Raw genomic sequence first — 17692 nt, 5'->3', positions numbered from 1 at the left:
AGTGACTAAAACGTAATATTTCAAACATAAGTGACTAAAGTGTAACCCGAGGCAAACAAAAGTGACTATTTTATTAGTTTACCCTTGTTATAAAAACAAGGCGTTCAATTTTGAAGTATATTTTCATGTTAAAGAATAATAAAATTTAAAGTTGCAAATTACAAAATGATTAATCATTTTATTTACGATTTTTCTACCTTAAATTATATACATCACAAGATAATAGCATGATGAAAAATAGACTTTGCAAGACTAGATATTGACAAGGTTTGCTTTAAAGCTTTTCATGCATGTTTATTACATAACAGAATCCAAATGATACAGTGACGCAAGAGAGCTGTAAGAACTATCCTTATTAATCAACTAACATGCCTTCCTTTGAGTGTGCATTAGGGATTCAAAGTGGCTTTGACTTACATATATGAATGAAGGTAACAGGCCATCATCTTCGAGAACTATAAGGATGCAGGTCTCCAGAAGTCAAATGGTTTCCGTTGCTGGATGATTAATTATAACAGTATAATGAGATTTACAGGAATTAACCGTTTTTAGGGGGAAAGAACCGACAAACCTTCAAGGTTTTGTCTAGGGATGCCTCTGGAAGCCTCTCTAGTGTAGAGACCACTCCACTGAAGAATTGATGCATGGTGGAAACCCATGGCGTTGAAGAGGGCAAGGCATGGATTGAACCCCAGACCTATAGGATGTAGAGATCAGGGGTTCGATTTCCACCACGGTTGATTCTTCAATGGTATGATTCATGCTTTATAGCGGCTTCAAGAGGCATCCCTGGGCTCTCTTTAGAGCCGGAGGACAAAACCTTCAGTGTCCGTCGGTTTTTCGACAACACCCAAAAAGGACGATACTAGATCTATTTTATGTTTCAGATAAACAACATGCGATGTCTAAGGTAGCCTTGAAGAAATAGTTAGGAATTAACCTCTGCAATTGGCATCTTTTTCCTCACTGAATCTATCAAAGACAAATCGATATCAGCTACGGTGATACCAGTTGATAATCGATCTGAAACAGGAAAAAAAAATGAGGATTCTAATGTCACTTAAACTGCAACTATGAGCACCGAAGTAATGGAAAGAAATTCAATTCATTACTAAGTTAACATTCTGTTCCTGCAGGAGGAGAGGGACTACTTGTTCCAAATTCAAAATATTTTCCAATATAGGTATGAAGATATAACCCTCCAAGACCACTCCAAATACATGAAGAAACTAAAAAAAATTGAATATACCCATATCGGACACATAACCATATCCGATAATCATACCTGATGTCGTGTAACATAAGAAATAACCACACAAGAGTTCAATTACCAAAAGGGAAACTCCATCTAACCTGGTAATCGGCCAACTACTGTGCCCCATGGATCAATTATTAGTGTGTCACCGTAGCTTTCTCTTGTCTTGTTGTGCTTTCCAGCTTGAGCAGAAGCAATGACCTAATAATGAATTCTTGGCAGATTGGCTCATCAATGAACTAAATTTATCAATATAGAGAAACAGATTTAACAAAAAGTATGGTGGAAAAAGGAAATGGATTCCATACGTAACACTGAGTCTCGATTGCACGAGCACGAAGAAGAATCTCCCAATGTGCCTGACCAGTAACCGGGGTAAAAGCTGAAGGTACCAATATGACCTATAAAACATATTCCACGGAGAAATTTTATTGACATGGAAAACAACCATACTGGAAGGTGTACAATGTGAGGTCTGAACGTACCTGTGCATCATGATTGAACCGTAACTGCTGGTAAATTTCTGGGAATCTCAAATCATAGCAGATCGTCAATCCCAAACGTCCAATAGGACTGTCTACTGCAGCAATATCCTTCCCTAGAAACACGGAAATTTAAGATTAATTAGATATAGCTTAAGAAAGAGCCTTCTCTTGCAAATGCAAATGGCTTGTTCTACTTGCATTGCATACATTCGTAGTGCAGGAACATGCTATTGTCGTATTTTAAGCAAAATTATTTGTATACCCTTTTGGGGGTTTTACAAGATATCACAAGACAAATCGATTGAATCAGTTATACACTCAAGCCGTAGCAAGAATTACGGAATAAAAAATCAGACCAGACCAATAGTGTAAAACAATATGAGAAGATCACCTGGTTCAGTAAAGCTGCTTTCCCTGTATGTTGATCCTCCAGGAACATCCACATCAAACCTTCCAATGTACCGAAAGTATCACGTCAATAAACCCGGATTAACAAGATAACAGGAGAAATATTTCATATCAAATTAAAGAAAGCCTACTTAATAAGATATGCATGCAAACCACTTCACTCTGAAACAATGTCAAACACGTTATTTTCATTTCAATAGCCAACAGGAGAAATATTTCATATCAAATTAAAGAAAGCCTACTTAATAAGATATGCATGCAGACCACGTCACTCTGAAACAATGTCAAACACGTTATTTTCATTTCAATAGCCAATGAATCACGGAAGCCTTTTCTAACTCGGTAAATTTTCTAAGTCGACCAGTTTAAAATAAAGAAAAATAACATTATAACTCAGAAATTTAAGCATCTTACAAGTGTATCTTACTGTAAGTGCTTCTAATGTTGCCAGCATCATCAACTATAACATGCGTGTTTCGCAAGTGTGCATCATGTCCTTTCTCTTGGAAACCTCCAAGGGACAACCAAATGCTATATTCTCTGCATTCATAAAGTCCATGTAAAGGTCAATCTCAATAACTCAAACATGTTCATTACGTGCAGATACCGATACCATAACCCAATCAAAGTCATTAGATGAAATTAAAAGAAGTGAAGAGGGATCCTATTGGCAACAACGATTCATTGATTCTTTCTTTTTTCCTTCTCTCAAGAAGCAATAACATTAATCTAAAGTGTAATCAGTAAGCAAACAGTGACGAACTGCTAAACGCTATGAAATGTTACTCAAACTCGGGTATTAGTGTTGGATACAAGTATATGTCTTAATTCCTATATAGCTCTAGTACTTCAAGAAAAACAAAGAACGAGCAACATAGCTAACATTACTTGGACTTTTCATTATTCGAAAAGTTCATGTGTTCTAGACATATCCAAACACGAGTATAAAGGTATGATTCTCCATGTATATATATATTGTTTTCAGAAAATGAGTAAACTTATATTGGTCATATACCCATATCCAACCCTCACCTGAATCCGAGTAACATAAGCTAAAAAAATAAAATAAAATAACGGTATATACAATGAAACAAACCAAGGAAAATAAGAACAATCAAAATTAGCACCTTGCTAAAGAGCAATATTTTTGCATAATTGGTCCATCTAAAGCTTCTGCAACCAAAAGACTATCCTCAGACTTGGGACCCAGAAAGGAGAAACTTTCAGGGAAACAAATCATTTTTGCCCCAGCTGAAGCTGCTTCCTTCAAAATTAAACAAACCCACAAATATTATATATTTAAACATCAATACCTATACTAATTTACATTTTTTGCTTCTTTAAAGGTGAATATAAACTATAAAGTAATTGTAATTATCAATAACTAAATTAATGCTTTTGATAAAAATGAGCAAATTAATACTAATTTCTTTAAAATTTTAATTAAATCCCTAATTTCTTCAAATGGGCGAATAAGTGATTCTCAAATGTCCTTTTTTTTTAAAAAAAATCTTGAATTCAAATCCGTTTCTTTTTCGGGGTTGATCAACGAAAAAAAATATAAATTTTCATCATCAAATTCAGATTAAATGATGCTAAAAATGAAGGTAATGTTTTTACTTTGACGAGGCGAGAACAAGTGGAGAAATTGGAGGCGAGATCGTTGACGGAGGTCATCTGAACCGCGGCTACTCGGACTGAGTTGAGTGCTGCCATGGCTGAGTCGGCGCTTGACCGGACCGCTGAAAAGTTAGAGTACGAGTTGACGAGGCTTGATCTGAGCGGACGAGGAAGACGAGCGCCGTTGAGACAGAAATGGAGACAGCAATTTAACATAGATTTTTTTTTTTTTGAATCCGACAATTATCATCAAAACTTAAAAAGGTAAATTTTCTTTTTAGGTTTTGTTAATAGTCAAAGTTGCGGTTAGAGCTGCTAATGCCGGGTCGGATCGGGTCGAGTCATCTACCCACATTAAGTATTATTGTTCAGAAAATAATAAAATATTAAATATGTATTTTTATATTAATATTTTATACTTAAATTTAAATTAAAAATTATTTTTTATTATTTAAATTGAATTTGAATTGAGTTGAGACATAAAAATCTTTATTCAAGTAAGATCTAAGTTAAGTCGGGCTAACCGAGCCAGACGGGTTATCCAACCCATGAACAAGTCTAGTTACGATTTTAGTCTTTAGGTTAAATTATGTGTAAGTTGTGAAGTTACTCTCTGTATTTTAATTTTATCATTTTCAATTTCTGTACTTTCAAATTTTAATATTTTAGTAATAGCCAAATGATAGTTATTAAATTCATTAAGTTAAGTTACGCTATTTTCAAATTTTGATGCGGCAAACGTATTATACATATATAATATTATGTCAGCTTGCTATTTTCACATATTACTTAAAAATATTGTTAATCGGTTCAACGAGTGCCGTTTGCATTAATACTAAAAATTTGAAATCTGAAAAATATAGTAACTAAAAACAATCCAATTGAAAAATATGGATTAAATCTACAACTTTACGTATAGTATAGGACTAGTAACAAAATTTAACGAAATAGATTTTACTGCTACTGTTTGGTCAAGATTAAAATTTCAAAGTTTGAAAAGTATAGAGATTAAACTTGACTAATTCAAAAACATGGGGACTAAAACTAATTAAATTAAAGTAGTACTAAATCCACACCCTATGCAAAGTTTAGAGACTAATAGAAGAATGTGACCTAATCTTTATATTTTGATTCAATATTTTTTGTTTTTATAATTTTTAAAAATTTCAAATTTTAGTCCTATGTAAGTGGCAATATTAAATTTATTAAGATATTATTATTTTTAAAATTTTATGTAACAAACATATTATTATCTATGTAATTGGTAATTATTTGATACACGTCCAGTGGAGTGTTTTAGACTCCACAAGCGGGTTGAAGGTCAAGGGCAAAGCTAGAAAAGTTTTTTAGGGGGCAGAAATTAAATTGTACTTTTTATGATAGTTAAAATGCAATTCCACCATTTGAATAGCCTATATCTTTATAAATTTTAAAATATTAAACCAATTTTTTTTATCATTTTTAGGAGGCCAAAGTGCAAATTTATCTTTACTAATTTAAATTTTTAAAAATTTTAAAAGACCTAATAGAAAATTTTCCATTTTAGGGGGAGTCGGGGCCATTGCCAGCCTCCCCTAGCTACGTCCCTATTGAAGGTGCGACAAGTATCACTTTTATTTATGTAATTAATATTTTTTTAACTTTTACTACGCCTTATAATATATTTGTCAAACTCTTATCCTTTATAGTATATCAAACCCTTAACCTGCTTATGGAGTTTAAAAAGCACGTACTATTGGTAGTGGATTGAATAATTTTTCCTATCAACTTGATATTTCATAGAATATTTATACTAACATTTTATTTAATTAATAAATTTAACAGGTTAAGTTAAAAATTAAAAATAGAAAACCAAAGTGTAAGGCCTTCAAAATTTTGATAACAGTAATAGTAAAATTCTGAAACATGATGATAAATTTCAAGGTAAATAATAAATTCCAAAATATTTATGCTTAAATTAAGTATCTTGAGATGGTATAATTAATGGTGAGAAAATGGTAGAGAGACTTGTATGTGAATAATTTTAGGTATAATGGCTTTTTTAGCCTTCTAACTTTATAAAAAAATCATTTTAGTTCTTCATTTAATTTATTGTCTCCTTTAACCCTTAGACTTGTATTTTTTGTCAAATTACCCCAAAATTGATAAAAAATTTATTGTTTGTTAAATTTACTGATGTGACATACACGTAGATCGCCACGTGAATAACATGTCACCCTAATTTATTTTGGGGTGATTTGATAAAATAAGAAAAACGTAAGTTCATAATTAAAAGAGACGAAAAAATTAAATGAATAGCCATAATTTATAAAGTTTGAGGGTCAAATAAATCATTATACCATAATTTTATGAAATACGGTAAAAAGGATTAAATCATTTAAATATAAGTTTAAATTTTTGTTTAGATTTATATGTATTTAAAAATGAGTAATCTAAGTACATTTTAGACATACTTATACTATTTAAAAAAATATTTATATTGTTTTTAATTTAATATTTAATATTTAATATTTAATACATTTATTTTTTCTTCATTTATTAAAATTTTATACATAAGCATAGTAACATTTTTAATTATTACACTATAATATTATAGATTAATATAAATTTTATGTATTATAAATTAAATAATATATAAAAATATTATGATATAATATAGGGTAACTATTTCATACACTGTTTGTAGAATTTTTTAGACTCCACAAATAGATTAAGCATGTGACCAATGTCACATTTATTTATATATTTATTTATTTTATTTTACTACGCCTCTACAACACATTTGTTATACCTTAAACCCGATTTTAGAGTTTAAAAAACTCGACAAACAATATATAATTTCCTATAATATATTACAAATATAAAAAATAAGCCGGGTAAAACGAAGCTTAGGCTTTAAACTTATTTTTTAGACTTAATATTATTGTCTAAACAAGAGAAGCTAAAACCAAAGAGGGTAAGTTATAGGTATTCCATGTTTGATTAAAGGTTAAAATATACTATTAGTCCTTATACTTCTTATAAATTTAGAATTTAATTCTTATAATTTTATTTTTAATAATTTAATCTCTCTCTATTTTTTTAGATTTTAAAATTCATGTCCAATTATTAATACTGTAAAATTTATTGGTGCGACATTTTAGAATTAAAAAAAATTAATATTCACTTAGTAGCAATGTAACTAAAAAATAATATTGTAATGAATTTTAATACAAAAAAAAATTTTTGCAGTGTTAACAGTTTAACCTGAACTTTGAGATTTGAAAAATAAACGGACTAAATTCTTAAAAATAAAAGTATAGAAACTAAATTCCAAATTTACGAAAAGTATAAAGACTTATAACATAGTTTAACCTTTGATTAAATCATTAATATTCAAAGTTAAAGAGGATTAGTTACTGTTTTTGATAAAAATATTGATTATAAATTTTACTATATTAAACAAATAATAATTAGGAACAAAATGATGAAAACCAGTAAATAAGAGCTTTTCAAAAAGTTAGAAAAAGAGAGTGGAAAGATGATTGATGATAAAAAGGGTAATGGATTTAGTACTTATTATCATTAATCACTAAGTGATAGAAGGTGCATTAATAAGGTAATTAGATGTTAGTGATTTTGGTGATAAATGGTTTTAATGATAAGATTTGCTAATGTATGGTAATTTGAGTATAAAATTGTAAGGCAACAAAATATACATAGTAATTTGGCAAAGTAATTTAGTCCTATCCAAGGGTCGGACTATATGTCAAAGTCCAAAGGTTCGCCCGAAATTTGGGAAGGTTTGAGTAAAAATAGTAAGTCTAAAAAATGGAGTTGGGCAAAAAAATTATGCTCGTGCAAAATATGGGTCGGGCTCAGGCTTAAACATTCAAGTCCCGAGCCCAGCCTAGCTTGTTTTTAAGTTTATAATACTTTATATTATATTGTTTTTATATATTATGTAATTTAGAACATATTAAAAAAAACCTATCCTAAATATGTAATACTACTCTAATGTAAACATTAAAATAATGTTAAGATGGCTATATAAAAAATTCAATAAATAAAAAAATGTATATAATTGTTAAATATTAAAATAATATAATATAAATATTTTTTAAAAAAATTTAAAAATAATATGGGCGAGCCTAAAATGGGCTTGGATAAGTGTTTTACAAATATGGGTGAGTTTAGGCAAAATTTTAAGCACATATTTCGGGTTGGGTCAAATTTGGGTAATCATAAATATATTTAATATAATGCTTAGGCCTGGCTCGGTCCATGAGCACCTCTAAAGTAAATATAATACTTTGATAATTGGTCTAGGTGATAGTAGATGTGCTCATGGGTCGGGTTGGGCTGGACCTAAGCATGATGTTAACATATTTTATGTTTGTCTAAGTTCGGTCCATATTTTAAACGGGCCAAATTTTTTTGTCCAAACTTATTTTTTGGGCCTAATATTTTTACCTAAATCCTCCTAAATTTCAGACAAACCTTCGAAATTAGACGAATAACCTAACCCATAAATAAGTCTAGGTGGTAGTAAAGGTAAAAGATTAAACAACTTATAACATTATATATAAATTGATTCATTAAAGTTGGCAAATACAAGTTGGGTATTAAGTTCCAAAATGTCATAATGAGGTTAGGTGATTTAGGATAAACTAATATGATTAAAAGTGAATTCTCCATAATTATTAATTTCTTTACTATGTGCTTTTAAAAATGATTATTGGATAATTGTTTCATTGGTGAAATAAAATTAAAATGCAATAGTAATTACCCAGTTATTAGTAATATTTTTTGTCACTAGTTGATTAATGTCGGTAGTTTTTAAAATTTACATAATAGTAATTTTAACTCTCAACATTTATAAATTATATTAATTTAGTCTTTATTCTAAAAAAATTACACATGGTGTAATTTAGTCGGTTTTCGTAGATTTATTTTTTTTGTGATATCGAGGGTTAAATTTTAAAAGAATAAAAAAAATATGAAAATTGTTATATTAGATTTTTAGGTGTTTTTATTTATATATATATATCAATCAAATTTAGCTAATAAATCTGTTTTTTTAGATGAAAGGGTCACAAATAAAACAAACCAGTAGAAAAATATCAAATTACATAACATGTAAACGTAGGGGGTTAGATTTTCTAGAATCAAGACTAAATTGATACAATGTATAAATATTGAGGGTTAAAGTTACTATTATATAAATTTTAAAAGTTATTAATGTTAGCAAGCTGGTGCCACAAAAGACAAAATTAAATAGTTAAATAATTAATTTATAATTTTTCATACTTGGACGACAAAAAATGGAATTTATTAAAATTAATTTTATAAAAGCACGAGAAAATGATGATGATGATGATAGCACATGGTTCATTCTACGACCCGTTGTGGCCGTAGCCCCGAATGGTAACAATCATGAGTGCATGGCAATGATTAATGGAAATAAAGGAAAAGTAATCTTACAATTATGTATCGTAATTGGAGATCTTTATTTTTAGTAAAGTAGGTAATTATTAACTCGCATCTTGGCTTGATGATGGTATGGTGTTTACTATATCAGATATGGTCTAAGTTTAAGTTGTACTTACTGTGTTGCTGTTAAGGTTTTTTTTTACTATTGTAATTCACAAAAAAAAAAGAGTAATTATTAATTGGCAGAGTAACTTTTTTGATCCTTTAATTTTATAAGAAAAGTTATTTTCACTTTCTATTTAAAATTTCGTCGCTTTTATCTTTTAAATTTGTATTATTTGTCAAATCAACTAAATATGGATGAAAAAGTTAAGGTTTATTAACTTTACTGACCACGTGAGCAATTAATTATTTTCAAATTAAAAAAAAAAACTTTTGTATGCCTTTTTAATTTTTTAAATATATTTTTTAAAATTTTAAATTTTAAATAATTAAGTAATTGTTGATGTGGACCACATCAGCAAAGTTAACAAATGTTAATGTTTCTGTTTATTTTGGGGTAATTTGACAAACAACGTAAATTTAAGAGCTAAAATGATTTTTTTATAAAGTTTAAAGGCCAAATGCTAATACTTTGAAGGGCTAAAATAGACCTAAAATTTTGTCCAAGCCTAACCCAGATAAAAAAGCTAAAAGCCGAGCCCAGCCTGCCCATATTAAATTTTTTATATTATTTTTATTTAAAAATAAATTTTAAAAAAATAATACATCAAATGCACTAAAAACATTAAAATAAATGTTTCTCAACAAATTAAAAATAAATTCAAAAAAATCTTTATATTTAAATAATACTAAGATAGATATGTGCAACTTAACAAGCAAATGCCTCTAGAATAGTAGCAAAATTAACAATAAAATAAGAATTACACAATATCCAAACAATAACAACAAAATAGTAGCAATATAACAGTGAAATTACAACAAAATAGTGGAAAAATAATAACAAAACAGTAACAATTTTTTCTTTTTCCAAATTTGGGCTGGGCCTAGGCAAAAAAAAAGCTTACCCGAGGCTCGACCCGATTAATAAATGAGTCTTATTTTTGTCAAAGCCCATTTTTTGTGCATATATTTTTATCTAAACCCTTACACTTTTTAGATAAACCTTTGCGGTTTGGCCCATTATCAGGTGTAGTCATAATCTTCTCGCGAGTCTCAATTATTTGATATATATTTGTTTTTGTTAATTTTTCACTATATATATATCTTATATACGTTTGTCACCACTTCCAACCCTTGTGGAATTTGTAAATTTAATTCGAATGTAACAAATATTTTCTAAAATAAAAATACCTAAATTTTTTAAAAAAAAAAAGAGATAAAAATGTAAAAAAAAAACACTCGAAGTAGATCAATTTCCATTGATCTAAATTTTTTTGTTAAATTATACTATTAATCCCTATATTTTGTGAAAGTTGTGGATTAGGTCTTCATACTTTAATTTGATTAAATTTAGTCTTTATACTTTTTGAATTGCTCAATTTTAGTTATTGTACTTTCCAAAATTTGAAATTTAGTACGGATCAAACTAGCATCAATTAAATCTATTTAGTTAAATTCAATTATTAGTCTTGTAATATACATACAATTATAGGATTAGCTCATATTCTCTAATCGGATTATACTAACTCCCTATAGTTTCGAATTATATATATATATGACGTTTGTATGAAGTTGCTTCTTAAATGAAATGATTGCATTGAAATCTGTTTTTTGATATAGAAAAACCCAAAGTCAATTCAACTTAATCCCCAATTTGTCGAAAGTGGTATACACTCAGTAACTTATGCACTCCTTTTCTTCTTTTAGGTTAACCCATGAAGGTCTTATATTTGCAGAACACACAACAATGGGATTACGAAACCTTAAAAAAGGAAAAGAAGAAGAAAATCCTCGAATTAGTTGAGTTCTTTATTTGTATATATATATATGATTTTTTGCTGATTGAGTCTTAACTCGATTGATATAGTTATTGTTGCTAATACAATAGGACGAGGGTTGGAAGGAGCTATTTATGGGTTGGGGAGGGATTTGAGTAGTTTTAAGCCTTGTGTAAAAAAATAGATATAATCAGAATCTATAATGAAATTGTTCAAATATATATATGAATTTTTAATTTTCGTTTATTTTATCGACTTATACATAGAAATACTTCAAATTGCATGTTCTTGTACTTAAAAGAAAAATCTATGTTTTATGTATTTTTAAAATATTTAAACAGTTTTTAGTATTTTTTTAATAATTTTATAATTATGCAAAAAAAAAAAAGAGTAGGGATCAAATTTACATAAGTTCTGATAATTTTACTAAAATAAAGCCATAGTTTTTATTCGATTTAAGCTACGATTTTACTCCTGAATATTATTATTTTTGTCTTATTTTGTTTTAAAAATAGTTGTCATAGTTTCTTAAATTTAAGGGTACATTATTAAAATAGTGACTTTTGTTTACCTTAAGTTACATTTTAGTCACTTATGTTTGAAATATTATGTTTTAGTTATTTACGTTATCACGTTATAACATTTTAGTCATTGAGCTGTTAATTTTCGTTAACGGTGTAACAGTAAGCTGCTGACGTGGCACATTAAATCATCATTTCAAACAAAAATTTTAGGTTAATTTATCAATGGGTCCCCATTTTTTTCATTTTACGCAATTTAATTTTTTTTCATATATGTTATTGTAACTTTTTTTTCCTTTATTTTTCATTCTCTTCTGCTCTTCCCTCTGTTTTCCTCCCTTCTCCATTTCTTTTAACGTAATTTTCCTACGTTTGTCATTTGTTAAAACTAGTCCCTATACTTTTATATTTTTTTGAACAGTTTAATTTTTTCGAGTGAGGCAAGCTTGTGGACTAGTTTTAATAAATGAAAAACATAGAAAAACTACGTTAAAATAAATGAAGAAAGGAGGAAAACAAAGGGAGAAACAGGAGAAAATGAAAAATAAAGAAAAAAAAGGGTAAAAGAATATAAAAGGAAAAAAAATTGTTAAAAATGAAACAAAATTATAGGGACCAATTGTAGAATCTAACCTAAAATTTTCATTTAAAATGATGATTTAATGTGCCATGTCAGCTTTTCATTATACTGTTAATGATAATTAATGACTCAGTGACTAAAATGTTACAACACGATAACATAAGTGACTAAAACATAACATTTCAAACATAAATAATTAAAATGTAACCCGAATCAAATAAAATTGACTATTTTAATAATTTGACCTTCTTTTAATTATAGAGTAACTCAAAAACACAGCTAAAATACTAAAGTTGGAAAATGTTAGTTGATAGGTTAAATCAAGAGTCTTAGCTTTTTTATTTATTAGGGGAAAATAACTATTTTGCAATCAAAATTTGATGATATTAAAATTTATACAATATGTTAAGTACTTCTAAGGAAATCATACATGTTTCAATTTTGGAGACGACATTATTAGAAAGAGCAGTTATGAATCCAAATAAGGACAATTATCAAAATTGAATTGGATTGATCAGTTAAATAAAAAATAGTTGGTTCAAACTGTGGTATAAAACCGACAATAGAACAAATCACTGTGAACCGGTAAAAAACAAACCATGATAAAAAAAATCGACAATTTAACTTGTTATGATTTTTTATTTAATTATTATTGAATTAACAGTTCAACCGATTAAATTAAAAGTCGATAGTCTGACCAATTCGTCCACTGATCTAATTTTTACAACATTGTGAGCCCACAAATGTAACAATAAAGGACTTACATTTAAGTTTTCAATTGACATTCTTTGTCTTTAGTTTAAGAAGTTTATATAAATATCCGATAAAAGAAAAGCTTAAAATATGCCATAAGTCTTTATATTTTTCAAAATTTTAGAATTTAGTCCCATTACTTTTTAGGTTTCAGAATTAAGGTCCAATGTTAACATTTAATAATTTTTTATTAAATTCAGGTTTATTACACAACCAAAATTTTGAATTACATTGCTACCAATGCCAAGTGAGTATTTTTTTGTTTAATTTCAAAATGTTAAACCAATAAATTTAACAAATTCTTTTAACAAGGTTAATAATTAGACATGAATTTTAAAAATTAAAAAAAAAATTAAATTATTGAAAATAAAAATACAAGGACCAAATTCTAAAATTTTAAAAAGTAGGAAAGCTTATGGGATACTTTAACCTAAAATAAAAAGGAAACAAAAAAAGACACATAGGATGCACCAAATCATGAAGAAAAATTAGAAATAATACTGGAAAAGAGCAAGGCAAGGCAAAAGGGAGAAAGTTGATATAAATTGCAGTTGTTTGCTAAAAGCAGGAGAAAGAGAGATGAGTAAAACTTGCCTAAATTGTTGGTTTGTTCATTGTTGAAGCCAAACAGGTCCAAAGTCAAAACCCCCCTTCAACCAATGGATTATTATAAAATTAAAATTGAAAAATAACAGAAATCCAACCAAAAACCATAACCCAAAAACCCACAGAAAAGAGAGAGAGAGAGAGAGAGAGGAAAAAAAAAGCCACCTTATTATGGTGGTTTCCAAAACACAAGCTTTGTTTTGTTAAATTTTTCTCTTCTTATTATTATTCTTTTGTCAAAATCTCTCTCTAAATCTCTACCTTTCTTACAACCTTATTTTTCATTGTTTTGTCTTAAAACAAAATGATGGGTCTTTTTGAATCTTCTTAGATATGCAAAATTTCTTCATTGTTTCATAAGGTATGTAAGAAGAATATCTCTGTTTCTTTTTTGATGTTTTTAAGGTGATGGGTGTTTATCTATTTTCTTTTTTGTAATTTCTATTTGAATGCTTGTAAAAGATTCACGATGTGGAATTTGTCATTTTTTAATGCTTTAATGTTACAGATTGATTGGTGTCTGAAAGTTTCTAATTTTGTTCCAAAGTTTATATATATATATATAAACAGGTGACAATATGGGATTTTAATCTCAGTTTAAAGCCCATAGATGTTGTAAAAATGAATTGTTTTTCCATTTTAATGCATGCAGAGATTGGTAGTGTGGAGTTTTTGTCATGGCTTTCAAGTTCATGTTTTTTTTTTTAAGACATAGATTGATGATTGTCTGAAAAAAGTTTTTATTGTCTGAATTTATGTAGATAATCCCCAAAAGCATAAACAGGTTGATGGATTTATGTGAATAATGCCTGTTTATGTAGAATTTATCATGTTAAAATGAAGGTTTTATAATGTCTTTTTATTGAAATTATGCAGATTAATGTTGTCTGCATTGATCTATGTGATTGAAATCCAAATCTTCGATTGTGGATTTGGAAATCGAGCAGAAACCGGGGGTGAATTCTTAGGGTGAATAGAGTTTTAGGTATTGATTTTATCAAAAACTTGGTTGTTGGGTCATTTGGGGTAGAATATGTAAGCTATGATATCGGGATCATTAATGCGAATGATGCCGCCCTGCTGGAGACCTTCCGTCGAGGGTGAAGATTCGAGTGGAGGTGATGATGCTAATGGTAGGGTTGACGGACTATTGTGGTACAAAGATTTAGGAGACCATGTTACCGGTGAGTTTTCAATGGCAGTAATTCAAGCAAACAATCTATTGGAAGACCATAGCCAACTCGAATCAGGTCCATTGAGCTTATATGAATCGGGGCCTCATGGGACATTTGTGGGAATCTACGATGGTCATGGTGGTCCAGCTACTGCTAGGTTTATAAATGAACACCTTTTCGGCTATATCAAGAGTATGTTATTCTTTCTTCACTATGCTGAATTCGGAAACTTTGTATTTGATAGTCATATATATAAAAAAGCCGGAACTTCGTAATTTAGTAATATTTTTATTGTGGTCTTTAAAAGTCTTGACTTGGAATCAGGTTTTGTTACCATTGATGACATACATAGAGATGATATTGCACATTGTAGAACACGTTGGGAGTAATCTTCGAAAAAACGTGTGCTACTTTATTCTTTCCGCATAAAGGATGATAATTTAGTTTTTGTGTGGATTCAGGAACTTAGAACTCGGATTTCTGAACTTTAGGTTCCTGAAGTTTGTGCTGTAGTCTTGAGTCTTACCACCTCACTGCAAAGTTCTTTAGAGTTTCAAAAGTCAAGTCATCCATATGTTTTCTTGAGTTTGTTCTGTAGTCTCAAGTCATTCCTTGGAAGGTCATATCCCTATACCCCGTATTTGAAAATGTCGAACTCAGATACTTCAAGAAAAATGATTATTTCCTGCTCGACTGGTTAAAGTTTCCAATTTCCGATAGCTAATGCATATGTTTACTGACTTGACAGCTATTATGGTGCAGAGTTTACAACTGAGAATGGTGGAATGTCGGCAGATGTAATCAACAAAGCATTTTTGGCAACTGAGGAGGATTTTCTTGCTCTTGTGAGGAAGAAATGGCTAAATGACCCGCATATGGCTTCTGTCGGTTCGTGTTGTTTGGTAGGAATAGTTTGTAGCGGAATGCTATATATTGCAAATGCGGGAGATTCTCGAGTGGTCTTAGGAAGATTGGATAATACGTATAAAGAGGTCAAGGCAGTTCCATTATCATCAGAGCACAATGCAAGTGTTGAATCTGTACGGGAAGAGTTACGATCATTACATCCCAATGATCCACAAATTGTGGTCCTCAAGCACACAGTATGGCGTGTGAAGGGTATTATACAGGTAGTTTTTTGTCATTTTCATTTATGTTACTCCCAACTCATCATTCTACTTGAAGTATCCGTGTCCAACGTATATTTGGACAAGGTTATCAGGATATGACCCTCCAAGGACTCACCAAATACGTGGAGAAACTTAGAAAAGAATTTAAACATACCTGTGTCCAACAGTCACATCCAAGTTTGAGTAACATAGGTTTACTTCTATAAACAATTGTTTTCTTGAGTTGAAGTAACTACTTAAAATTGATGAAAATTGGTCGATTACCTTCTCGTTCCAAATCTTATGACTTTTGAATATGAAGTTTCGAAGAATAACAATACAAGTGTTAGTCATTTTCATTTCTAGGTTCCAGAATTTGGAAGTTTCCATAGGAGCATTAGTACCCAAGTTGTTATCCATTTGTATGCTTATTTTCATAAAATAAAATAAAAAACCATCATAGAAGCCCGAATTGTCCCCATGCTTATTTTATGCGTTGAATAGTTCCACCTGGAGAACCAGCTTTAGGAACTTTTAAGGGTAATTGCCATTTGAGTTACTATCAATCCAACAAAGAGAATTAGCACAATCTACACAACAGGCACGTGCAAACTTATAGTCTGTTAACCAAGGTTCGCTATGTGACAGATTTCGAGATCCATTGGTGATGCTTATCTAAAGAGCGCGGAGTTCAACAGAGATCCTCTATTGCCGAAGTTTAGAGTTCCCGAACCATTCGATAAGCCAATCCTTAGTGCCGAGCCAGAAACATTAGTACAGAAACTTGACCCTGAAGATCAGTTTCTTATATTTGCATCAGATGGTCTATGGGAGCACCTTAGCAGTCAAGAGGCAGTTGATATCGTCAACACCTGTCCACGAAATGTAAGATTTCTTTTCGTGATTCTCTTTTTGTCAAACTAGAACTATATTGCTCCGACTTTTCATTTTTCTTGAAGTTCCGGTGCCCGAAATTGATATCTGATGCATATCCAGACCATCGGGATATGATCCTCCAAGGACCATCCAGATACGTGAAAATCTTGGAAAAATATGAACATACCCTAGTAAGACCGTACCCTTTAGAACACTCAAATCCGAATCCAAGTAAAATCGACATTATTTAGTTAATGTAATTGTTAACATTTTACTAAAACATAACATTTTTAAAGGTTTGCCTTTTTTAGTCTTTTTAGAGTTCCATGTTGAATTTTCTTGTAACTTCCAAGTAACCTTTCTTTTGATGATTGAATTGCTTCGGGATATACTTATCAGAGATGCCTACTACACAGGGTATTGCTAGAAAGCTTGTCAAAGCCGCTCTACGCGTAGCATCTAAGAAGAGAGAAATGAGATACTCGGACTTGAAAAAAATCGACCGTGGAGTGAGGAGACATTTTCACGACGATATAACAGTTATAGTTTTGTTTCTGGATTTCCATCTGATAAGCCAAAGCTACTGGCAGGGACCCTTGGTTTCAATCCGTGGTGGTGTTGGAGTCTCCGGACACGGCATTTGCTAGTGTGACCAGTCCTAAACTTTTATCATTTGCTCCCCCATTATCTCCTTTTTGTATTAACAAACACTTCCTTGAAGAAATTGAAATGATTTTTTTTTCCCGATGTATAGTCACGCAATTTAACAACTTGTATACACAAATACATAATAGAACTATCGATAGATTTCAGTTACCAGTTAGAGGGTGCCTTTCAGAGAATTCCTCTGAAAGTTCACTCAGCTAACTGATACATGATAATTGAAAATATATAATTTCATTAACATATATGGTATTATCGATTGCTTGTGCAAGAAATGTTATCTCTTCTG

General features: G+C 30.0%; 2 protein-coding genes across 3 annotated transcripts; one reads left to right on the top strand and one right to left on the bottom strand.

The window, feature by feature from the left end:
• Positions 1 to 257: 257 nt before the first annotated feature.
• On the bottom strand, positions 258 to 4101 carry LOC107930663 (deaminated glutathione amidase, chloroplastic/cytosolic). The gene is made up of 9 exons (XM_016862361.2): positions 3769 to 4101; positions 3276 to 3412; positions 2563 to 2688; positions 2132 to 2190; positions 1741 to 1853; positions 1564 to 1656; positions 1354 to 1456; positions 941 to 1023; positions 258 to 497 (listed from the first exon to the last, which is right to left on the bottom strand). The coding sequence occupies exons 1-9, from the start codon at positions 3982 to 3984 to the stop codon at positions 456 to 458; spliced, it is 972 nt and encodes a 323-aa protein (XP_016717850.1). The 5' UTR covers positions 3985 to 4101; the 3' UTR covers positions 258 to 455.
• Positions 4102 to 13441: 9340 nt separating this feature from the next.
• On the top strand, positions 13442 to 17485 carry LOC107930745 (probable protein phosphatase 2C 38). Of its 2 annotated transcripts, XM_016862465.2 has the most exons (5): positions 13442 to 13941; positions 14457 to 14947; positions 15518 to 15885; positions 16513 to 16749; positions 17157 to 17485. In XM_016862465.2, the coding sequence occupies exons 2-5, from the start codon at positions 14623 to 14625 to the stop codon at positions 17385 to 17387; spliced, it is 1161 nt and encodes a 386-aa protein (XP_016717954.1). In that variant the 5' UTR covers positions 13442 to 13941; positions 14457 to 14622; the 3' UTR covers positions 17388 to 17485. The 2 variants fall into 2 exon arrangements, with proteins under 2 accessions (XP_016717954.1, XP_040959480.1); XM_041103546.1 differs by lacking the exon at positions 13442 to 13941 and having other exon boundaries at positions 14780 to 14947; positions 15504 to 15885.
• The last annotated feature ends 207 nt before the right edge of the window (positions 17486 to 17692 follow it).

This window comes from Gossypium hirsutum, chromosome D10, assembly GCF_007990345.1.
Source record: "Gossypium hirsutum isolate 1008001.06 chromosome D10, Gossypium_hirsutum_v2.1, whole genome shotgun sequence".
Taxonomy (NCBI): domain Eukaryota; kingdom Viridiplantae; phylum Streptophyta; class Magnoliopsida; order Malvales; family Malvaceae; genus Gossypium; species Gossypium hirsutum.
Note: the sequence above shows the minus strand (reverse complement) of the source record. Positions and strands in the feature narration are given on the sequence as shown.